General features: G+C 33.5%; 1 protein-coding gene and 1 non-coding gene across 6 annotated transcripts in view; one reads left to right on the forward strand and one right to left on the reverse strand.

Moving 5' to 3' along the window:
- The window catches only part of CNTN5 (contactin 5), a 1,277,146-nt gene that overhangs the window by 938,940 nt on the left and 312,159 nt on the right, over positions 1–26,047 (forward strand). For all 5 annotated transcript variants that reach the window (XM_072795132.1, XM_072795133.1, XM_072795136.1 and 2 more), the window contains one exon: positions 4,976–5,078. In XM_072795132.1, the coding sequence (XP_072651233.1) occupies positions 4,976–5,078 (103 nt within the window). The remainder of the gene's footprint in view (positions 1–4,975; positions 5,079–26,047) is intronic.
- Positions 14,215–14,321, reverse strand: LOC140615661 (U6 spliceosomal RNA). Its single transcript, XR_012016144.1, has one exon. It is a non-coding gene; the product is annotated as a U6 spliceosomal RNA (small nuclear RNA).

Genomic DNA, 26,047 nt, shown 5'->3' on the forward strand with positions numbered 1-26,047 from the left:
TCACAGTGTTAAGAACAGGAGAAGAAAATTGTCTTAAAATTCAGTAATCAGAAGAAAGTAATTACAGTCTAAGGCAGTGCCTTGATCAATTTTTTTCTTGATGTTTGGGAAAGGGGAAAAAATATTGGTTTCTCTGATTTTCAGAATATATATATTAGTGATGAAAAACATCTTCTAATAATAAACCCCTCTAGTTCTTCTCAACCTCCTTAGATAAATACTATTCATAAAGGTACATTTATCTGAAGATAACACAAGTTATTTATTTTTTCTTGTCAGGAGAGCATTCAATTTCCTTATTTACATAACAATGACTCATCTTGAGAAACTATGAGTCAGAGTAATATACACCTTTTGAGGTGAGAAAACAACATGTAGTCTATCTGGACTTGTGAAATTGTTTCTTATCAGGTCCTTATTTTGGGATTGAAAAGAAGGCATCTGGACACTTTTCTAAATGATTAACATTTCCAAAGATCATAACTTGCATTTTATTTGTAAATAAGAATATATTAATGTGCAACATTTAGATTTCTAAGCTCTCCATAATATTAGCATTCTCATTGTACATGATAAAATGGATCCAGAGCAGTTCTGTGATTCCTTCACCGTTTCAGTAGAGGCAGGGCTGGAGCTAGGATTTCCATCACTTATCTACAAATCACAAGTTGATATCCAATATGTCCCAAAAAAACAAGTGTAGTGATATATCTCACACATAGCACAATGTTAAGGGGCATAGTGTGAACTATTTATTCATTTACTTTCTTCCTTCTCTCATCTTTGTCATTATCATTATTGTTGTTGTTATTATTATTACTGTTTATTATTGTTGTTGATGATGTTATTTATTTGGGCTTTTATTTCCTTAACAGAGGGCTTACATAGTGCAACGATTATATATTTACATTCAGATTGCTAAAGACAGTAAAAAATTAATTACAAATGAAACATCTATTAACACTCAAGTACCATTAAAATACAGACGGTGTAGATTCATCTTCAATGAGTATTTATCACTAGCCTCGAGTTGAATCCTGCAGACTGAAATTTTTGTAAGTTTTCCAGATTTTTTGGATGTCATTGTCTCGCTATTCTGCAATCCACTTGGAGAAACAGTTCTCTAAATTACATTCTACTTAGGAAAAAGCACTCTGTTTGTAAATAATTTGAATAAATAAGAAAATCAATGACCATGAAGACATAGGAGGAGAATAATGTTCTTTCAGCTGGAGAACTTCTGTTTATTAGGAGTTAGGGTAATTTGGGGTCATCTTCTATTGGCATCCAATTCCAATATAGGGCAGCCTACTATCCCAGCAGGAAAGACAGGTATGGGGAAAGAGATGAAGACACAATGCAGTGTCTCCTGGGAGACAAAAATAAATAATTGAAATAAAAATGAACTATCTTCACTAAAGAGATAAGCCTCACAACCGTGTGCCTTATAGGACTGTTTCTCTTTCCTTTTATCATCAGACCCTACCCAATAAAAGAAATTACAAGCTTAGCCACATGTAACTTGAACTATTAACGATTGCAGCTGAAATAAACCAAGTATTCATGGCAGACAGTCAGTGATTTATGTAGTATGTGTGGAATACCTGGTCTGTTATACTCTATGATTGAAATTCCTCAAACAGAGTGAAGTCAAGAAAATAGCTGTTAATGACCCAAGATCAGAAAATTCCTATTTTTGCCCCATTTCCACCAATAGCATTCCATAGGACCTTGTGCCAGTTTTGACTTTTAACTCTTTGACTTTTAACTCTCTCATCTTAAAAAGAAAAGGAGGGGGATTATATTACCTAAGGTGGACTTTAGTCAGAACATAATTATCCCACAAAATGTAGAGCAATGTAGATTGCTGACTATTTCAACTGTTAAGGAACAAGACATATCTAAAGAGCTTTCTCATCTGTTCGTAATGCATCACTATCAAGGTAAAATGTAAGAGAACCAATTATTTCTTACAATGCAGCTCAAATTAGATAATATCACTTGAAGCTTCTTACTCAAATATTTTAATTTTATTTTTAATATCTATTTGAAATACTAGCAAACTGTTTGGGTCCTGGAGTAACGCTTAACAATGTCTTTGGACGTATAGGAATAATTTGAGAAACACTAGAAGGCCCTACCTGGCCAAAATCACCTCCCAAATACTCCCAGGAATGCTTATCCTTTGAGTCATTGTTAAGTATGAAAACTGTAAAAGAACTAGTTTGCAGCTCACAAATACTATGTGAAAGAGAAGAGAGATAATACATGGGTTTAACTTTTCTTAGCCAATAATATCAGTAATACTTTGGTATTATTAAGAGATGGATCCAGGTATTGAAGGGCTGTATTATTTTCCTTTAAAAAATACAGAAATGTTAGTATAAAAGTGGATTCTAAAGGAAATTTTCATTTATGAGATGGGAAGAAACTAAAACAGATTACTGAAGCTTTGGAGATTCAGGTTGCTTTTTTCTGAACAATTAAAACAATTTACTAAAATTACTATATAGAAATATTTTCTAAATTCAACCTTAATTTTGCTGCCTCTCTACAACATTCTACAGTGCTCAGCAATTTCTAGCACTCACAGGAAACTATGCAAGTAAGGGTTTTAAGTTTAATAAGGACCATGATAAATCATGTATTACTAAATCATCAGATTAACAGACATAGAATAAGAATAGTACTGAATCAATGTTAAGTGTGGATAGGGAGATCAACAAAGCTAAATTTAGGGACTTCTTCAGGTGGACAAATCAAAGATAGACACTGAACAAGATGAGTCCTCATAAGGGGGCTTACAAGCAAGAAGTTTTTGAAGATAAACTTCTCATCTTTGAATACACTCAACAGATATCACTAGCAGGCCAAATCCTGCTATTAGGGGAAAACACAGGAAAAAAAGAAAATGTGAGGAAATAAAAGAAGTTGGAAAGTATGAAGGACGATATAAAAGAAGTAGAAGAGGAAAATAGATTAGAAAAATGCAAAACAGAAGTCATTGACTTATCTGAAAAGAACAGTCTAAATCATGAACCATGTCCAGAATCTCAATCTCTTTGATGCAAATATCAGCGATATTTTGTCTAGATTGTTTTGCAAAAAAAAAAAAAAAAGCAAATATAATCTTCCTGTTCTCCGTGAACTTAAACACTTTCCACCTAAAGTTGGCCACATTCATTCCTCAAGGCGCATATCAAATTAATAGTAGATAGGTAGGTGGGTAGGTAGGTAGGTAGATAGATAACAAATGAACACATAAAGGTTTTCTTTGCCAGAGGTCACCTTTCCTCCCTTTGAATATCCAGTGCATCTTTCCTTTACATCTTATATCATTTTACTTACTGTATCTAGATTTCTTCCCCTGCTCTCCTTTCTCATCTCACACACATATATGAAGGTCGTATATGTGGATTACACACAGACCTTATCTAAACATGCACATACGCCCATAAGCATAGACATCCCCAAACACACACAAGCTGCTCAGAGAAACATCTGTGCTAAATTACATCCGTGTCCTCTGTGGTACTTTATACACAGCAATCTCCTAACATTTAGGGGAGGAAATTAGCTCCTGGCAACCTAGTGAGGGAACTAGCATTGGAATTCACCAGGCCTCGGCTAAGTCTTTTGATAGGTGAAAGCCCTATCCAATCTCATAGCTTCAGCTGCCACCTCTAAATGAGGACACAGTTTATCAGCTGTGCAGAAAGCATTTAGAGCTTCATCATCTCATTGTGCTTTCTGGTCAGATTCTTTCTCTGGTTATCTTATAGATATCAAACTCAGTACTCCTAAAATGAAAGTCATCAGCTTTTCTGCCGTAGATGTGTTCTTTTTCCCTTCGTTCACATCACCCAGCACCCAGAGCTAGAAACCTTCACATCATTATTGAAGAGGCCCATACCCTTGTCCCCAGAACTCCCCATTGTATGCCAATTTCAAATATTCCTTGTTTTCTTTTCCTTTTTTTAAAATCTAGTACCTTTTTTTCTCTTTTACCACCATAATTCAAATCTGGGCTTTTATTCCTTCTACTTTGCATTATTGAAAAAATGTAATTGATTTACTGGTCTCTGCTCCAATTTCAATATATACATCTCAGGAAAATACTAGTCCTCTGTTCAAAACTTCAGTGTTCCAAATTATTTACAGATTAAAGTCTGAATGTCTTACTCTTATAATCAAGTCCCTCTGTTTTTTGTACTCCATTTATATTTCCAAACTTGCCTAGTATCATTTCTCTTCACATACCCATATGACAGAAAAGTTGATATTCCTATTTCTAATGGTTTCCTCTCATTTTGTCTTTATTCTTACAGCTTCATTTACTTTTTGTCTTCTTTTCCTCCTTATTCAAATCCTCACTATTTCTGTAAGTGCCTCAAATGTACAGAATACTTTAGGAATATCTTGTTCATGGCACTCATCACTTCCTATCTTCATTTACAATTTTGAGCATATGTTGTTTCTTTCTCTAAGAATACATTTGATGAGTGCTTGAGAGCACAGCTAATGGCTGATTTATCCTTATAACTCCCATAATGCCCAACAAAATGTTTGAATATTATAGATATTTAATAAATGTATCTTGACTTATGAATAAATATTAATTCATATGACAATGATACAGAAACTTTTTACTTCTTTAGAAAGAAAACACAATTATTTACCATGGGAAATGTTCATATTTATTTGTTTCCCCTGGGATATAATCAGTAACGAAACTAGCAGTTTTGACTAACATTTTCAGTAATTATTATTTAAAATGGTACTGAACATACATGCAATCTAATCCTTAAAGGAAGGCTAGATTTCAGATTGAGTCTAAGTATACTTACTTTAGCGCATCAAAAACTTAGCAGTCATCAAACAGACATTAACTACCAAACCACGATGTGTCATTTCCAGAATTGGAAGAAAACTGTGACATCCATTCTATGCTTAAAGAATGTTCTTTATTTCCCAGGTGTGATGGGAGAGTATGAGCCGAAAATCGAGGTCCATTTTCCTTTCACGGTTACAGCTGCTAAGGGAACAACTGTTAAGATGGAATGCTTTGCACTTGGCAAGTAAGTGCATATTCTTCCATAATTAGATACAATTGTTTATTAAAATATGGCATATATTATTTTTGGATTACTTACTTTGCTTGATTTCATTTTCCCTGAAGCTCCTTGGTGGCTATTCATTAAAAAACTAGAGGGTGGTCAAATGGGAACTGATGGAGTAACCAATTATAATGATCTTTGTAGTGATTTCTATGAATAATAATGCATATAGTTTTACCATTTTAACATAAAGGAAACTTCTTTAAATAAGAGTTTTACATCTTTGCCAACCTGTCTTAAATTTCCAATGTCATTATTACATTTCATTCAGCAATGATATAAATAAAAAGTGGATAAAAAGATAGGGTGCTAGCTGCTCCTCATGCAAAGCGTATAGATTCTGATAAGATATAGTGAGACAACAGTATTAAAATCATAAAGATAATAGTTGCAGTGAACCAACTGATTACTTTAAAATCCCCTAAAAGAATGCTAACATGATAGCACCAGCTGTCGATATGTACAGCATGTAATCATTCCCCAAATCAGAGAGATGATTTATATCACACTATAATGACTGCTATACTTAATGATTCTATTTCTGAGGGCTTAAATTCTATGATATATAATCACTTGTCAATGATGTTTATGAGTATTGAGTGTAGATGCAGGAGTGAGATTTTGATTATATTTGATTAGAGTATTATGATTTAAACAGGGTGTTGTTGTTGTTGTTTTGAGGGTGATAAGACCTCAGGGTCCTTTCTAGACTCTATAATTATAATTTGCATAAATGCATCTCTATCAAAGTTACTAAGTTAATATCGAGGAAGCCTTCTAAACCCAAAGATATTAAGTGCACATGATTAAATCATACCTTAAAAGTCTTATTTTTCACCATTTTCCCATATTGTGGTGTCAAATATGTCTGAAAATGTCCTGAGTAATCAGTTAAGTTCTGATAAATACAAAAATAATGTTTTTTGGCTTGGTGCCAAAGGTCTTCATCTATCCTGCAGTTAAATAATTCTTAAATGCCAGAATTTGCACTAACATGGAGAATGAGTTACTAGCAGAGGTAGTAGAGGCTCTTTCCCTATACTTCTCTAAGGATATAATATCCAATAAGCTAGATGTAATGTGTTCTGAAAAGGGAGAAACGGTCTAGGTCAGGGTTGGAAATGAAAACTGTAGACATTCTCTTTTACTGACCATTCAACTACCTTCTCAGGGTAAATATTAAGAGTAGAAGCTAGGCAGCCTTAAATAGCTTCCTTGTGTTAACTACATTATTATATAACATTTTAAAGTGGTATATGCAGGAAATAGAAATGAAGAGCCTTTTCTTTTCTTGTTCAGCATTCAGCCCAGAGACTTTAGTTAGGGGAGAAGAGATGTCTGATATTTACCAGGTCTGCTTTAAACACTGAACACAATACTCTTGAAAGAAAATGAGAGATAAGACTATCTGTCAAAGGGCAATTCAAGTAAGGGATCCCTTAGGGCCCTAGAAAATATTTCATTTCAAAGATCTTCTCTAAATGTAATTGAAAGTTGATAATATTTTCAACTGTTTGTGCTCAGTTCTTAAGTCCACTTTATTTAACTTACTAACTAGGTAATATGGAGTAAAATGAGAACTTTAAAGTTTGGAGAGTTAGTAACTTAGAAAGCAGCTATTATCTTTAGGGCTCTGGGGAAAAACAAGAAAAGCTGGAATTACTTAAAATTGGAAGCTCAGAGGTTCCCATCTGGTGTTCCTCATCAGCCCTTACAACACAAAACAGAGTAAGAAGGGTGGAACGGACACAGGTTCCACTTTACATTTTCCAACTTATCTCTACCTCTTTTTTTTTTTTTTCAACATTTTTATTTATTTATTTAGAGGGAGAAAGAAAGAGAGAGGGAATGAGAGAGTATGAGTAAGGGAGGGGCAGAGGGTGAGGGAGAAGCAGACGCCCCGCTGAGCAGAGAGCTTGATGGGAGGTTTGATCCCAGTACTGGGAGATCGTGGCCTAAGCTAAAGGCAGATGCATAACCGACTGAACCACCCAGGTGCCCCCAAACTTATCTCAATCTTTGAACCACACTTCTTTCTATACCTCATCCACAGGTATTTTTCTACTTCTCTGGCCCTGTGACTCAGTTCTGTCAGTCTAAAATATCCTGCCTTCACAATCCTAGTTAGTCTTCACATTTTAGGGCAAAAGCCACTTCTCTGCTAAGTCCTGCCTTCTCTACTTGAGATCTCTTACCTTTGGAACTATATGACCACTCATGTTCATTGGTCAGAGTGCCCCCTTGGGTCAGCTGTGTATATCTGTCCTCTTTTACTTCTTTACAATTTTTTGATCCCTAGAGTATTTTTACATGCGGTAGGTGCTACTATATTTAATGAATTTAATTCAGGTATGAGAACGGCCAATCTTTTGTAATAGGAAGTATGTTACTGCCTTAGTTTGGTAAGACAGAAGTCTCTAGACACCTTTCACATGTCTTGGCCCTGAAAATTCTGACCATATCACATTAGCTATGGTTTTCTGACAGATTTCATTTTACCATGTGACCTTTTGCAGACCCCAAAAAGATCACTAGATATGTCACATAGCTACCAACAAAGGAGCAAAACTTGGTCATTGATGCTTAAATGGCCCTGGGTACAAGGGCAAACAGGGGTTATTCTGTAATGAAAAAGCCATATGCCATAAAGCAAATTTAGTTTATTTACTATGACAATCCTACAAGCTAATAGTGTCATAGGCAGATCTTTTATTTTTTTTTTTTGACTTTACATGTTCCTTATCTTGCTTTTGCAGCCATTAACACACAATCAGATCAACTGTGCTCAAAACTGTGCCTTGAACCAGTTACTGTAATAATTACGTGGGTGATCTTTCCAAGCTCATCTGAAACTTGGTGCCGAAGTGGGAGGGAAGAATGCATTCAATTTCCCCATTCAGATAGCATTTACAAACGATCTTTTGTTACACTCCATCAAATATTCATTAAGAAACCAGAACATTAAGTAGTTTTTCTCTTTTTGCCTATTTATTGCAAATAAGAAAGCACCAGTTATCAATCCATAAAGTTCTTTTTGCTGTAGTTTATGTTTCCTTTTTCTTAGTCTTTAGCCAAGTTGTCTCAAATGGCTGCTCTTGTGTCCCACTGTAACTGTGAGAATGACAAATATTCCTCTGAGACTTCCCATGGTCTGCAACTGTGGTCTGTTCCTGAAAGAATCTACTCTTCAGTTACAGGTTGATGATTTATTAATGCTGTTTATTTGGAACTGCCAGTCACTAGGGGGTTTAGGAATTAAAAATAAATTGGAGCTGTTGATATTTGCCTATCAAACTCAAATCAAATTACTTAATCATTAGATTAATAGAAGATCTAGGGATGAGAATTAGTCCTGGGTCTAGGAATCAATAAATATTTAGATATCACAGGGAAGTGGTACATTATGGGGTGAAGAAAATCACCTTTCTGAGCTATTGGTTGCTTCCATATTGTTGAGACCAAGGATGCATCCTCATTTCAGAAAGTACCCAAATGAATAGGTCATACAGCCCAATATGAATTTGTAAATGGAAAACTGAGACTCCACAGGAAAGGGCTTGACCAGCAAAGCCAAGCTAATGCTTTGTGCTTCTTCACTTGGTGCTCTTCATATTTCCAATGCCCTTCCATAATGTCAACTATGTATTTTACTTACTTATTTGCTTTTGCATTCAAAGGTGTCCACTATCTCTGGGTAAACAGGACCAATAATTTGCAGAATTATTCACATTTGGAGTCAGAGTTAGGTAGCATCGTAAGTTCTACCTTTTCCAGGAAGAAGGTAGGACCAATTTGCCTCACCAGAGAAAGCTACATATTTGTGCAGGGCCTCACATAGCAAGCAAGAGAGGCAGAACCAGCTTCTGAAACTAAATACTCTTCTAAATTTACCATGCCAATTTTCAGTTGGTATAAGTAATTCTGGCTTTATCATAGCAAATCTTGATCTTGCATATCAAGAGTAAAGAACATTAGTATGCAGGACAAGCCACCAATGGCACAAAGCAGAAGACAATCCCAAAATGACTGAGATTTTTACTTGGATTAGTTTAGAGTTATCCAACAGCTTAATTTTGAGTGAATCTCCCTGGAGTTTTCATAGAATAACCTCTTCTACTGAATGTTGATTGTGGGATTAATAAACTGTTTGGATGATAACATTCATAAAGAGATTATAAAGAATTGGTATTATCCATCAGAGGTTTGCAACTCCTATCCCACACCCCACAAAATTCACCACATACATAATCTTGATATCTGAGAGAGCCTTTAGTGTAGCAAAAGCAGAAAAAAAAATTAAAAAGTTACCCCAAATCTCAGTATACTCAAAACTGACATTCTACCTCATACTAGGTGATTTGATATCTCAGTTAAATTTTAACTACATCTCTGGCATGTCTCCTCAATGGATTAAAAACAGTAGTAAATTTAGGCAAATTCTTTATTCTTCTGACTTCAGTGTCCTTATTTTGAACTCATCTAGTGTGGATTTCCATAAATTTTATGTAATCAATCACCTACAAATTCCCACTGAATATTCTACTAGAAATTTAAATTTTTTGTCCAATGATTATCTCTTCAAATAGTAATTTAACACCCATATTACTGATTTTAAAGTGTATTTGTATAAGAGCAAATGTGCTGGAATCTCCTTTTTTGAGGTCTCATTCTGGTTGATATGTTTCATGAGAATCTTAATTTTTAAAGGTAGCCAGTATATAGATTCTAAAAAGGGGGCATGTGTCTTACTTATTCATTGTACTATGTATGGACTAAGCCTATCTGGTATATGTTTATTCTTACCATATTGGAATTGTTTGACCAAGAGCAGCATCAAAATTTGTCCAGTAGGTAAAGATGAATTTAGAATATAAAGATGTTTTCAAATGCAAAGCTCAGAATGATTTGATACTAAGTTGGAAATTCAGATACCAGGCATTGCTAAAAGCAGGCCATTAGTATTTATGTTTTTAAATTTTGCATTTTTCATTTCAGTAACTGAAAATTTGAATACATCATAAACATGTATTATTTTTCTAATATGATATTCCTTCCTTGGCACTTTCCTCTCCCTAACATTAGTAGCCAAGTATTCCCCCTTAAGCATCATCATTGTCCTCTCTAAGACCTTGTATCCCAAACTCTCAGCCACTTAAAAATCTTTCAAGGGACACTGGGTGGCTCCATGGTTGAGCGTCTGCCTTTGGCTCAGGTTGTGATTCCGGGGTTCTGGGATGGAGTCCTGCATCAGGCTCCCTTCATGAAGCCTGCTTCTCCCTCTGCCTATGTCTCTGCCTCTCTCTGTGTGTCTGTCATGAATAAATAAAATCTTAAAAAAATAAAAAACAAAATAAAAATCCCCCAAGTTCATTTCTTCCCTACAAATTAGACTAGAGATGTCCTTGAAAAAAATTACTGTATTGATGTTCCACCAGTCTTGAGAATTTCTCCAAGTTCTGCTTTGATAAAAAGCAGAAATGCTCTGATATAGGCATTTTATAATTCCGTTTCCTACAGTTCCCAGGACTTTACTCCTTAGTTTTCATATCACTCTCTATCTCATTCAGCCTAATACTTCTTTTGGACTTTTATTTTGGTTGTTGATTCCAACTTCATCTCTTAGTTTATTCCATTTAAAGATTATTCAGTCCCTTGTTCCACAATGTGTTGGTTCAGACCATGTTCCTAGAACCCCAACTCTTATACAGCTACCACACCCATCCCTCATCTACCTACATAAGTAGTTTTCATTGTCATTGGAGGTGACCTCTGAGGCACTTACTCAAAGCATAAACTCTTAAATTTTCTTTAACTTTTTCTTCCTTTTCATCATCACATGTTAATCACAAATGTCTTAAATCCATTCCCATTTAGTTGGTACAAAGTGAACATTCATTGAATTAAATCATTCAGGAAGAGTAGGAGTCCTCAACTCACCTGGTCCCACCAACTTACCTAAATAACTTTCAAAACATCCTGAATACCTACGAACAGTCGGAACACTACAGAGAGAAAAGTTTTTGCTTCTAGCAAGAATCATCTAGGGGGAAATTTACTTAGGTCATGGTTGATATTCTTTACTCAGCCTGCTCATACAGCCACTCTACACTGAACAAAATGACTAGAAGGAAGAACTCACCACAACAGAAAGAAACAGAAACAGTACTCTCTGCCACAGGGTTACAGAATTTGGATTTCAATTCAATGTCAGAAATTCAATTCAGAAGCACAATTATAAAGCTACTGGTGGCTCTGGCAACAAGCATAAAGGACTCTAGAGACTTTGTTACTGCAGAATTTAGATCTAATCAGGCTGGAATTAAAAATCAGTTAAATGAGATGCAATCCAAACTAGATGTCCTAACTGCTAGGGTTAATGAGGTGGAAGAAAGAGTGAGTGACATAGAAGACAAGTTGATGGCAAGGAATTAAATCATTCATCAATATAATAGGTATGCATATAAGCTCATGGGGAAGGAGAAATGAAGTAACATATTAAAGAATTCTGAGCCTGAGATCACATATGCATAGGCACTTAGATTGTAAAACTAAAAACAAAGTGGTCCTATTTAGCTGCACACCAGAGGATGACTTCACCTTGATGAAGTCTGATGCAGTAGTGTATGTTCCTATATGTCCAAATTTCAGAAATACAATTTTTACATTTGATAAATGGGTCCTAGATGATTGGAGTTTCCCACCAAAGTCACTCTGATAAATCAGAAAAGAAACTGTGATAATTAACTAGTAACCAGGTCTAGTTATTTACAGAAATAAACAATGCCCTCAATAGAAACATGACTACAAAGTTGATGGCCTCTAAGCAGAGTTAGAACAAAGAGAATGAACTTCTCAAAGGACCATAACTATTAAGCCACTATAAACTGAAGGATTGTCTTTTTCTTCTCAAAATATATCTGTATATATGCACCTGCTAATATGATTAAAAACATCTCTGGATAGTGTTAAGGAGAAACTAATTTTCTTATTACTCATATTACTATCTAGTTTTCTGATATGCTTTACCAATTAAAAAATAAAAAGCTTTTATAACACAAAAGCTATTAGTATTAACAACCTCATAACAATGTATAACAATTTCTAGGCAAAATTTTTATTTTATTAATTACATATTTAAATTGGTGGTTTCCTTTGGGTTTTAGGAAAGGACCTTAGCCTCAGTAATCTCATTTCCAGAAATTACTTTCTACAGTGTGGTGTCAAGAAATATGTCTATGAATATCTAATCCCATCAATTCTGGTATGTCTTATTCTTCTCAGTTCAGAATTTACTCTGAAGTTTGGAGGGTGCATCGTATCTCTATGTCTTTAGTCTTTGTCTAATATTTGATATAGGAAAAAACTTTCCCTTATATTTTTGATTTCCATGACACCAAGACACAGAAGACCCCATTTTAAAGCTCATTTGTTCACACTAATATTCTTACCAAATAACTAACCAGAGACATAATTCCATCTTTGTCTTTAGAATATCTCTCTCAGGGCACAATAAAACTTGGAAATAGATGCCATTAAGATAAGATAGGTGAGGACAACTAATTAGCTCAGTTACACATCTGACTTTTTTTTTTTTCACATCTGACTTTTGATTTTGGCTCAGATCATGATCTCAGGGTCATAGGATTGAGTCCATGTTGAGTTCTGCACTTAGCGTGGAGTCTACTTGAGATTTTCTCTCTCCCTTTCCTTCTGCCTGTCCCCCTGCTTATAATCAATCAATAAATCAATCAATCAATCAATCTTAAGAAAATAAAAAAGATAAGAGGTTGGAGGGTGAAGTCATAGGGATAAGGATGTTAATTGAACCATCTCAAAACCATCTCCTATGCCTTTACTTACAGTTAACATTAGCTAGCTTTTATTTATCCCTGCAATAACATTTATTGTAAAACAACTTACTGTGAAGTTAAAGCATTACAATTTCACATTCTTCACTTCTATGTTCTGAATCTAAAGAACTTTTTAAAATATGCAATTAAATGAAAGGTATCTGCACATATAATGTATAATCAGAATTGTCTTATATCTTATGCATTGTTGCCTTAGATAAATCATTTTATGATTCTTCATTCTATATAAACATTTTCTATTTCATATGACAGGGAAGTAAAGGGTTTCTTTTTATTTTTTATTTTTCTTGTTTGATGATTTTTGCATTAATTGTTCTTAGCTGTGTGCTTGATTTTCAGTGGTAGAGTCATTTGTATATGTTAACATTTAGTGTAATTAAGTTCAATGTTTTTCTGTACAAGTGAAATGTGTGCATGTATGTTATGTATGTGAATAAAGTATTAAGTCCACAGAAAGGATATCTCAAGAAAGACATAATGTTAATTTATGTTAAGACATAAATTAAACACTTGCCATCTTGTTTTTTCTTTATTTTTTTTCATTTGCAATATAGCAACACCTACCTTCTTCTGTCATCGTTTTTATTGGTGGCTATATGGTGCAGAACGGTTTCATGTCAAGTCTTTATAATAATATTTTTAGTGTGAAGAATAATTTAGCTGATACCCTGATATCCAATAGCTACAAAAGTGATAGTCAATGGTGATATGTGTCAGCTGCTGTTATAGTACAAAAGGCAAATAATAAGTACTTTTGGTCATTTCTGTTACCTTATTTTCTTTTGGGGATTGAATAAATATGGTTACAACTTTTAGAATGTCTTATTTATGGCCATTTTCTTAAAGGAAGGCACATTATGAATCAGGTCATTTGTTTTATACATTCCTACAGAGAAATGTAGCCCTTTCAACATTTCTGAAAGAAAAACACATATCAGTGTTTCTTACACAGATACATAGGGGAAGAATATCTTCTAATCTCCACCTTCATGTAATTCCATTACACTTAGCCAACTCTACTGAGAGAAAGTATAAATATACACCCCAAAGCATACAATTTTTAAAAGGATCTATGTAATCCAGATTTATATTACAATTGTTGGTATGTCGTAGTTTAATTGGCAATGTTTTCTTTCTTAGCAATTCTTTTTTTTTTCTTTTTTTTTATAAATTTATTTTTTATTGGTGTTCAATTTACCAACATACAGAATAACACCCAGTGCTCAAAAAATATGGAACGCTTCACGAATTTGTGTGTCATCCTTGCGCAGGGGCCATGCTAATCTTCTCTGTATCGTTCCAATTTTAGTATATGTGCTGCCGAAGTGAGCACTTTCTTAGCAATTCTTAAAATAATGTTGCCTCTTATAATCAGAGATAGCTTAGATCTGATGAATTAGAGTGAATTAAAGCTAAAGTAGCATAGGTTCAACCTTAACATAATGATCAAGTCAATGACATGTTCCTCCTCCATTTATATACAGTTTAATTTTTAAAATCTGAGTTAATAAATAAAATATATCCCCTATAGCATTCAAAAGCTATTAGAAAGATGGTTGTTGACTGCATATTTTATTGCATTAAATCAACACATTTTTTGTAGCATCAACAGTCTCTGTTACTTCCAGCCATGTCATCTGTGAGATTCCATACATAAACATCTTTAAAAATTGGGGATTGAAATATAAAGGAGTCCAGAATAATCCCTCTGCCCATTCTCTTAATCATTTCTGGAGTCTCTGACCTCATTTTGTTGACTGTATGTCATAAATAAGAGAAAATAGAGGAAACATAAAAAGTAGTATCTAAAGAGATTAAGCATAAAGTAGATACCACCTTAGTTTTTTTGTTTTGTTTTCATTTTTGAGTTAGGGGAGTATAATGGAAAAAATACATATTCTTTATTTTTTTTCAACAAGAACATTTTTTACTTGAAGCATACTTAAGAATTCATATTCTAACACACTTTCAGTGATTTAAATGTGTAGATAAAATAAAATATATTAAGTCAGAAACCCAATTAGGTAAATTAAATGTACTTCCCAAGCATTTCTTCAGACTGCTTCTTAAAAGCTTGATTAAGGATATAACTGGCATGTGACAAAATGTTTAAAGTATGCAATGTGATACATTTTAACATGTATATGTCCATGAACCTTCACATAGCCATAATATGAACATACCTGTAGTTAATTTCTGCATGTACATTTGTCCTATTTCCCTTCTTCCTATCTATGCATTCCTAACCCCAGGAAACCACTGATTTGATTTGTGTTCTGTTGCTATAGATTAGTTTGCATTTTTCTAAAGTCCTATTTAACCAATAACACAATATACACTTTCTTTTTCTGACTTTTTTTACTTAGAATAATCATTATGAGTTTCACACAAGTTGTTGGGTATGTCAGTAGTTCACTCCTTGATACTGCTGAGTGGTATTCTATTTTATGACTGCATCAAAATGTGTTCATGTATTCATCTGTTGATAGACATTTCAGTTGCCCCCAAGTTTCATCTATTACCAATTAAACTTTCTGAACATTTGTTTACAAATTTTTGTATGCACACAAGCTTTTATTTCTCCCTAAATAGCATATTTTCTCTAAGTACTTGAATATATGTATCCTAATTGAAATAACTGCTTAAAGTTCTGGTTTAATAATTCTATCATATGTATTCTTTTTGTGTTCATTTCAGTTCATTGATTTTGTTCCTATTATGAGTTATAAGTTTTTATTTTTTTGCATATCTGCAATTTTTTATTGGTGCCAGATATTTGAATTTTACATTGTTGGATGTCGTATATTTTTATATTCTTGATCTTTGTTCTGAGATGTGATCAACCAACTTGGAAACAATATGATTCACTCAGGATTTTCTTTTGTCCTTTTTTAAAGACATGGGCAGCAATTAGTTTAGGGGTACTTTTTTTCCCCCACCACTAAGGCAAGACTTCTTAGTGCACTAGCAAATGGCTCCTAAATTATGACATTGTCCACTCTGGCTATCAGGGTAGAAACTATTCCTGTTCTGGGCAAATTCTGGACACTGTTTCTTCCAATCCTTTTAGGATGCCCTTTTCCATCTGTAAGTAGTTTCCTCATATACATATGCTGATAAGTACTAAACAATACCCATGGAAGGTCTTCTGTGGATCCCTAACATTTTCTCCGTGTGGCTCTCCTCTCCAAAGTCTATGAATTCTAGCTGCCTTAGCTTCCCCAGACTTCCAGACCCATGTCCTCGGCTCGAGAAGGCAGTTGAGTTTTGCCTGAGTCTTCCCAATTTTGCCCAGGGAGCAAACTGAGTCAGTTAGTTATATGCTCCAAGTGCTTATTTAACTTATTTCAGGGATCATTATCTTTTCCAGCCTGATGTCCAATATTTTGAGATCCATTTTTGTCACATATTTTTGTCAATTTTTAGCTGTTTCCTTCTCAGTCATTTGTAGTTACTCAAAAGTAAGACTACCTTAACCATCTTCATAAAACTGAGAAGTTAGAAATAAAACAATCTCCATATGGAATGTAGTATGCTTTACCTTTATTAGAAAAAAGTTATGGCCAAACCCTAGCAAGAAAAAGATAATAGAACATTTCTTTGACCAAATCCTTCCTTCAGGAGAATTTAAAACAGAAAAAGTAAAAAAGTAGTTATCTAATTTCCTACAATTCTAAACACACACACAGATTAAATTCATAAGAACCTATAAATCTTCTATAGTTGAAGCAGATTTTTTTCAGTGCCAAGTGGCAGGACAAAACAACAGCTTGGGAGTTTGAGATACTTAATTTCAAATATCAATTCAATTATTTAGTGGCTATATGATATCAGATGAGTTACCCACTTTGTTTTGTTTTGTTTTTAATAATACATTTATTTTTTATTGGTGTTCAATTTGGCAACATACAGAATAACACCCAGTGCTCATCCCGTCAAGTGCCCCCCTCAGTGCCCGTCACTTTGAATCTCATTTTCAAAATCTGTAAACTAGAAATAACAATATCTACCACATAAAGTTACTATTAGGTTTCATTAAGATATTCAACATGTAAAATCCTGCCAATTACATGTTAAGTCTTTTTTTACCCTAGCTCTCTGAAATTTTTGTGAAGCATTGAATATTTTAATTCAATTGTCTATTATCCAATATTTTGATTCTTTATGAATTACCCACCAAGATACAGTCCATTTCTGAAGCTTTTCCTAAACCAGGAATGTTAGCATTCTATATACTTAACTCTCACTGATACCATTTAGCTTGTCATAGTTTTAACTAAAAATGGATTGTAGAAAATTCACTCTCTGGATTTCTACTAATAATATATATTGCCATGAGACTTAACAGTCCAAAGAAACTCTGAATCTATAACAACATTTCTATTGATGTGAAATATGAGATTTTTTGTCAGTTTTATCATTCTGAAATATGCTTCCAGATTAAAATCTTCCTTTTTTCCCCATGAGTTTAAAGACTGTTTTCTAGAAATAATATTCCATAAGTGAAGAGTAACATTTTTACTTTGGTTGATAATATTTAAATATTTTATATCATCATTTCAGCATCAGATTTGATATACCAAGTAAGAGAATAACAAGAGGCCAAAATCTTAAGTACCAAGAGTCACATATTTAGAAAAATATATACAAAATAGATAAATACTACTTCACCATTAGTTTTAATAGCTTCATAACTATTGCCATAAGAGCTATAATGATCTGGGTATAGGGAAACAATGGTCAAACAAAAAAGGCTTGTGCCATATTCTGGTTTTAATTACAATATGGGCTGGATTCTTCTTGACTAAAAAGGGCCTCAGTGACTTTAGAGTCAATAGGTAATACAATATTTTTAAAAATGCAACTGAAATGTAGGTACATATGTGGTACAATTAAAAAAGAAAAAAAAAGGGACACTGAAAGGCAAATTTGAAACTCTGTTTCTCCATAACTGAGGTAGACTATGGAGTAACCTACCCTTTATATGATTCATTGACTATTTGTGCCTCTTTGCTTTTGTGGACTAAAAAATGTTCTAATAAATCATGTAAACTTTAAACATGTAAAGATTGGAAATAAATATCCACAGCCCTTTCATTATATCTTTACAACAAAATAATGACTAATATTGTATGTTAAATAATTGTTCAATATCTGCTTATGTCGCCTACTTAAAAAAAAAAATAGAGTAGGGATGCCTGGGTGACTCAGCAGTTGAGCATCTGCCTTTGCTCAGGGCATGACCCTAGGGTCCAGGATTGAGTTCCACACCAGGCTTTCTGCAGGGAGTCTGCTTCTCCTTCTGCCTATGTCTCTGCCTCTCTCTCTCTGTGTCTCTCATGAATAAATAAATAAAATCTTTAACAAATAGAGTATTAAGGCTTATTCTATACTTTAATTCAAAACATCGTGCTCCTAATTATTAATTGAATAAGTGTAAATCCTCACTAATTGTTCTGGTCTTGCTTTGAACTTTAATAGAGGTTATGGTAAGGAGAAATATAATTAATTTATACTAATAAAATCAATCATATAATCAATAATATGTGTTTTCATGTTTGGTGTACTTTTGCACTACCCATTTAAAAAGAATATGGCTGTAGTAGAGAACAGAATTTACTATCCTAAGAGTACATGAAAGCCATAATCTTCTCACTAACATGTTATCTCATCAGCAAGGTATTTTAACCATCTGAGAGATTAAATTATGACACAGATTCATATAATCTACTGTGAAATACAAACATGCCATATATTCCATAAATCTCATTTGTCCACTTCTCTCCATCTCTTCTTTATAAATACCCTAAAGAGCCAGAGATAATATACATAAATATGTATATTTGAAATGCACAAAAATAATGGCTTTAGAGTTATCTTTCCTTTGTTGATAGAGGATTGCTTAATTTCTCTTTTTTTGTATTGTTAAGTTTTTACTTAAATTCCAGTTAGTTAATATACAGTGTAATATTAGTTTCAGGAGTAGAATTTAATGATTCATCATTTATATGTAATATCCAGTGCTTATCACAAGTGCCATCCTTAATACCATCATCTATTTAACCCATCCCCCCACCTCCCCTCTAGCAATCCTCAGTTTGTTCTCTATAGTTAAGAATCTGTTTATGGTTTTCTGCTCTCTTTTTTCCCCTTATGTCATTTGTTTTGTTTCTTAAATTCCACATATGAGTGAAATCATATGGTATTTGTCTTTCTCTGACTGACATTTCATTTGGCATATTACTTTCTAGCTGCATCCACATCATTGCAAATGGCAAATGGCAATTCTCTTTTATGACTAATATTCCATTGTGTATGTGTGTGTGTGTGTGTGTGTGTGTGTGTGTGTATCACATCTTCATAATCCCTTTATCAGTTGATGGACACTTGGGCTCTTTCCACATTTGGCTATGTTAATAATACTGCTATAAAAATCTGGGTGTATATATCCCTTTGAATCAGTATTTTTGTATCCTTTGAGTAAAAACATAGTAGTCAATTACTCAATCATAAGGTACTTCTATTTTTAACTTTTTGAGAAACCTATACACTTTTCCAGAGTGGCTGTACCAGTTTGCATTTCCACTACAGTGTAAAAGTGTTCTCCTTTCTCTGTCAGTTTTCTTACTCATAAAATATACAAAATTAAACGTACATCTTAGGCTTCTGTGAAAATTAAACAAGATACCAAATAAAAATTTGCAAACAAAGTCAAAGCTCAGTTAATAATAGCTCTATAGTTGTTAATAGTCCAAGAATCATAGATGAATCAAGAACCAGAAAAGCCACATTTCCCAAATACAATCATTCAATAAATTAAGACCTAGGTAGAAATTAAACAACTGCCAAGAGTCTCCCATAAAATCACAAAACTAGGTCTAGGATCCCCAATGCATTGCTATTTATCTATTATACTTTCTACTCCACCAGTGTATAGACAGTAGGTTTACATAAAATTCTGGTAGCTGCTAAGATCAATGTTATTGTATCTCTAACTAATTGATGGAAAGATACACAAGAGAGCAGAGATTTTACTTGAAACAGTGGTTCAGGGACTTGGGGAATGAAGATTCTGAGAAGACAGTCATTCTAAGAATGTTATTGTAGGATGATTAGGTACAGAAAATCAGGGTATCTATTTGAGTGCATTAAATAGCACTATTTGAGTGCTATTTTTTTCTGCAATGGAACTTAGTTATTATATTAATTTGAATTTAGTTTTTTTAAATATATTAAGCAATTATATTTTATTTTACCTTGAACTATTTTAAGTATTATTATCAACTTTAATCTCTTAAAACTAGCCAAAATGGGAAATGATTCAAAATGACAAGGTTACAAATAAAAACAACTAGAAATGTTCTAGAGAGAAAAATGTATGTTTCTTATCCTTTTCTAAATTTAATTAGGAAATAAAACATATTAAGTAGCTTTAGGTTTCCTCTTAGCAATGTATTGTTTGTAATAACTATTACTGAGAATTTATCACAAGAGTATGGATTTATTATGATTACATATTTATCCAAATTAAGAGTTTAAAGAGATACAGCAATTATAAATATATATGCACCCAGTATCAGGGCATTTAAATACAAAAAGCAAACTTGAAAGGAGAAATAAACAACAATACAATAATAATAGAAAACTTTAAGGGGCACCTGGATGTCTCAGTTGGTTGAGTGTTCAATTCTTGATTTACATTCAGGTCATGATCTCAGGATTGTGAGATCAAGCCCCACATCAGGTTCCAAGTTCAGTGAGGAATCTGCCTGAGATTCTCTTTCTCCATCTGTCCATCCCCCACCCCTCTTTTTCTCTCTTTCTTTCTTTATTTCTTTTTTAAGATTTATTTATTTATTTATTCATGGAAGACAGAGAGAGAGAGAGAGAGAGAGAGAGAGAGAGAGACAGGCAGAGGGAGAAGCAGGCCCCATGCAGGGAGCCCGACGTGGGACTCGATCCCTGCACTCCAGGATCACACTCTGGGCTGAAGGCGGCGCCAAACCACTGAGCCACCCGGGCTGCCCCTCTTTCTTTCTAATAGAAAGAATAAATCTTAAAAAAGATAGGAAACTTCAGTACTCCACTATCAATAACGAACATCCAGACAGAAAACCAAAAAGAAAACAGCAGATGTGAACAATATAATAGACCAAATAGCCATTTGGTCCTATACGTATATACATTCCACCCAACAGCAGGAGAATATACATTCTTACCAAGCACACATGGAACCGTCTCCACATAGATCACATAGTAGGCCACAAGCCAATGCTTAAAAAAATTAAGACTGAAATGATACCTAATATAATCTCCACCACAGTGGAATGAAACTAGCAATAACAGAAGGGAAAACTGGAAAAATCACAAATAAATGGAAAACAAACAACACACCAAACACAATCAATTGGTCAAAGAAAATATTCAAAATAAAACTTAGAAAATGTCTTGAGATAAATAAAAACAAAATACAACATATGAACACACTTATGAGATGCAGAAAAGGAGTACTAGGAGGGAAGTTTATGATAAGAAATACATTACAAACCAAAAAAAAAAAAAAAGTTAAGTAACCAACCTAATTTCACAGCTCAAAAACTTGAAGAAGTATGAACTAAACCCAAAATTAGCAGAAGGAAGGAAATTTTAGATTAGGGCAAATATATATGAAACACAGAACAGAAAAATAAATAAACAAAACTAATGGTTGGCTTTTTGAAAAGATAAATGAAATTGATAAGCCAATAGACTCAGAAAATAAGAAAGAAGATTCATATTAATAAAATAGGAAATGAAAGAGAAAACATTAAAACTGATGCTACAAAAATAAAAGGATCTGTAGAGACTACTATGAACAATTATATGTTAAAAAATTGTATAATCTAGAAGAAATTGATAAATTTCTAGAAACATGGAAGCTACAAAGACTAAATAATAAAAATGGAATATCTTAACAGGTCAATAACTAGCCAAGGGATTAAATCAGTAATCAATATCCTCCAAACAAAGAAAATCCCAGACATATGGCTTCAGCGGTGAATTTTATCAAATATTTATAGTAGAATTAATGAAAATCCTTCTCAAACTCTTCTAAAAGATTAAATAGGAGTAAACACTCCCAAGTTCTTATCAGGACAGCATTACGCTATTTGATGTCTAAGCCAGCCACAGATACACAAGAAAACCAACAGACCAAAATCCCTGATGAAGATAGATACAAAAATCATCAATAAAATATTAACAAACCAAATTGAAAAGCATATTAAAAGAATTATATAACTATATAAAAGAATTATATAACCAAATGAGATTTACCTCTGGGATGCAAGGATGATCAAACATATAAAAAATCAATTACTAAGATGCACTCCATTAACAGAATGAAGAATAAAAATCACATCTCATTAGATACAGAAAAAACATTTGACAAAATTCAATATCTTTTCATGAAAAAAAAAACTCTCAACAAACTAGGAATCGAAGGGAATTACTTTAACATATTAAAAGCTATATATGAAAAACCAACAGGTAACATTCTACCAATGGTGAAAAACTGTAACGTTTCCTCCAAAATCAAAAAGAAAGTAAGGATGCCCACTCTTACCACTTCTATTCAAGATAATACTGAAATTCTCAGAGCAATAGACAAGAAAAATGAATAAAAGTCATCTAAATCACATAGGGAGAAGCAAAATTATCTGTTTGCAGATGATGATTTTATATCCTTAAAAAAATCTAAAAATTCCACACACACACACAAAAAACAGTTGTTAGAACTAATACATGCATTTAGTAAAGTTTCAGTATACAAAATCAAACTACAAAAATCAGTTGTATTTCTACACAATAAAAACAAACGATCTAAAAAGGAAATTTAAAAAAACAATCCCATTTGCAATAGCACCAAAAAGAAGAAAATACTTGGAATAAACTTAATTAAAGAGATAGAAGACTTGTACACTGAAAACTATGAAATATTTGTGAAGGAAATAAAAGAAGACATTTTGTCTTATACATTAGAAGACATTCTAAAACATTCTACATATTCAGTAAAATTTCAAGGACTTTTTTTTTTTTTTTTTTTTTTTTAGAAATGGGAATAAAACTCTAAAATTCATGAGGGATTCCAAATAACAAAAACAATCCCAAAAAAAAAAAAAAAAAAAAAAAAAACAATCCCGAGAAAGAAAAACCAAGTTGGAGGCATAACACTTCCTGATTTCAAATAAAATGAATCAAAGACTTAAATGTAATACCTGAAATTGTAAGACTTTAGTAGAAAACATAGGAGAAAATCTTCATGATGTTGATCTGGGAATGATTTCTTGGATATGACACTAAAAGCACAAGCAATAAAAGCAAAGTTAATAAGCAGGACTACATCAATCTAAAAAGCTTTTACACAGTAAAGAAAATAATAAAATGAAAATGCAGTCTACAGAATGGGAGAAAATACTTGCAAATCATGTATCTGATTAGGAGCTAATATCAAAAAATATAAGGCACTCCTTAACCTGATAGAAGAAAACAAATAATAATAATATTTAAAAATGGCAAAGAATTTGAAGAGCCTTTGCTCCAAAGAAGACATGCAAATTAGCAACATGAAAAGATCCTTAACATCGCTTATCTTTGGTGTAACACAAATAATACAATGAGATATCACACTACCCTATTAGAATGGCTATTATATAAAACATTGTAAAAATAAAAAAAAAAAGAGGACTTGTGTTGGTGAAAATGTGAAGAAATTGAAACCCTTATACATTGTGGGTGGGAGTGTAAAATGGCACATCTACTGTTAAATGCACATTAATAAATGGATGAGGAAATGGTGGTATATGCATATAACAGAATATTATTTGGCCTTAAAAAGGAAGGGTATATTGCCATATGGATTAAACATGAGAACAGTATACTAAGTGGAAAAGCATCACAAAAGGACAAATACTGAATGATACTGCTTACAATGAGGCATATAAAACAAATATATAGAAGCAAAGAATAGAACAGTGGTTGACAGAGGCTGAGGAGGAAGGAAAATGGGGATTATTATTGAATGTGTATAAACTTATGCAAAACGGTTAAATTTTAGAGATTTGCTGTATGCCACTGTGCTGATACTTAATAGTATTGCTTTGGAAACTTAAAAATTTGTTAAGAGAGTAGATCTCATGTTAGGTGTTCTTACCACAATATAAAGAAGGGAATGAAAGGAAAGAGGGAGGGAGGGAAGAATAAATAAACTCAATGAAGTAAATATACAAAGTTCTTAGAATAGTGTCTGGCATATAATAAGAGCCCAGTTCATATTCTCTCCTTTTATTACAGTCAAGCTACAAGCCCAGAAACTGTTGTGGTCACCCTTTTTTTTCTCATTCAAACTCTATCTAGTATCAAGTTTTGTTAGTTCTTTCTACTTCTTAAGTTCTTTTTTTTTTTAAGACTTTATTTATTTATTCATGAGAGACAGAGAGAGAGAGAGAGAGGCAGAGACACAGACAGAGGGAGAAGCAGGCTCCCTGCAGGGAACCCCATGTGGGACTCAATCCAGGGACTCCAGGATGAAGCCCTGGGCTGAAGGCAGATGCTCAACCACTGAGCCACCCAGGCATCCCTTAAATATCTTAAAAAAAAAAAAAAAAAAAAAAAAAAAAAGATTTGTTTTAGAGAGAGAGAATATGCAAGCCTGGGGCTAGGGAGAGGAAGGAGGAAGGGAGAGAAGCAGACTCCCTGTTGAGGGCAGTGCCCATTGTGGGGTTCGATCCCAGGACCCTGAGAGCATAACCTGAGCCAAAACCAAGAGTCAGACGCCTAACCAACAGACCCACCCAGATGCCCTTACTCCTTAACTATCTCAAATATTTACTTCTTATTCCCACTCCATTATCTTTGTCTGCACTAGAGTCATCTTTCATGTAGATTTGTCTGGCTCCTGATGTTTCTCCCTACTCCTAATAGTGTTATTTTTTAGTGCATTCTTCTTGCTGAATACAGATTATCTTAAATTGGATTGACAAACTAGGGACCACAGCCTAGTCACCTTTATTTATAAACAAATTTTATTAGAGCACACTCATATCCATTCACTTATGTATTGCCTATATCTGCTTTCACACTACAGTGGCAGAATTGAATTACTACTTATAACTGACCTGCAAGCCTAAAATGCTTAGTAGCTCTCTCTTAAAAAAAAAAAAAAAAAAAAAAAAAAAAAATTTTGCAGAGCCCTATCCTACGTAAAATATAAACATTACACTCCTGCTTAAAGCACTTCAATGATTTTCAGTACAAGTAGGAAAAATCCAAAATCTTTAAAATTATTTTTAAGGCATTTTATACTCCCCCCCTGTGATCCTCTTCAGGCTTCTTGCCAAAGAAACACTGGCTCCTTAAATACATTTTCACTCTTACTCCCAATGCCATTAACTATTCTTTGAAGATTATCTCTGCCTAGATAATTCTAATTCATTCTTCAAGTATGAAGTTTACTTGCTTAAGGAAGTGTTTTCTGCCTCGCAGATCTTCAATTGGGTGTTCCTATCTCTGTACTTTCTCTAAGTCATGTCTTTAAGTCATTACCCAACTATTTACATGAAAGTTCCATATCTATCATGTTCACCATTATAACTTTAACATCTATTGCAAAGCCTAGCAAATAGTAGGCACATCATGTATAATTGTTTAATGAATGAATATAGCATAATTCCAAAAACTTCCTTCAGCTATCTGCATACCTAATTAAGGAATCTAATGTTTCTTGGCAAAGATAATCTGGCATGTGATCCTTTTGAGTCCTCCTTGTGTGGCTAGATTCCAGAATCTCTGATTTGAAGGATAAGAAGCACCTGGACAGAACCACATGTGGAAAGGAATGCATCTAATTGCCTATACTTGGTACACAAGCTGACCCCAGAATTCATTGTTTTCACTGTACTATTATTTTTTAAAGATTTTATTTTTTTGACAGAGAATACAAGTAGGCAGAGTGGCAGGCTAAGGGAAAGTGAGAAGCAGGCTCCCTGCTGAGCAGAGAGCTTGATGCAGGCTTGATCCCAA

The sequence above is a fragment of the Canis lupus genome, chromosome 23, assembly GCF_048164855.1.
Source record: "Canis lupus baileyi chromosome 23, mCanLup2.hap1, whole genome shotgun sequence".
NCBI lineage: Eukaryota > Metazoa > Chordata > Mammalia > Carnivora > Canidae > Canis > Canis lupus.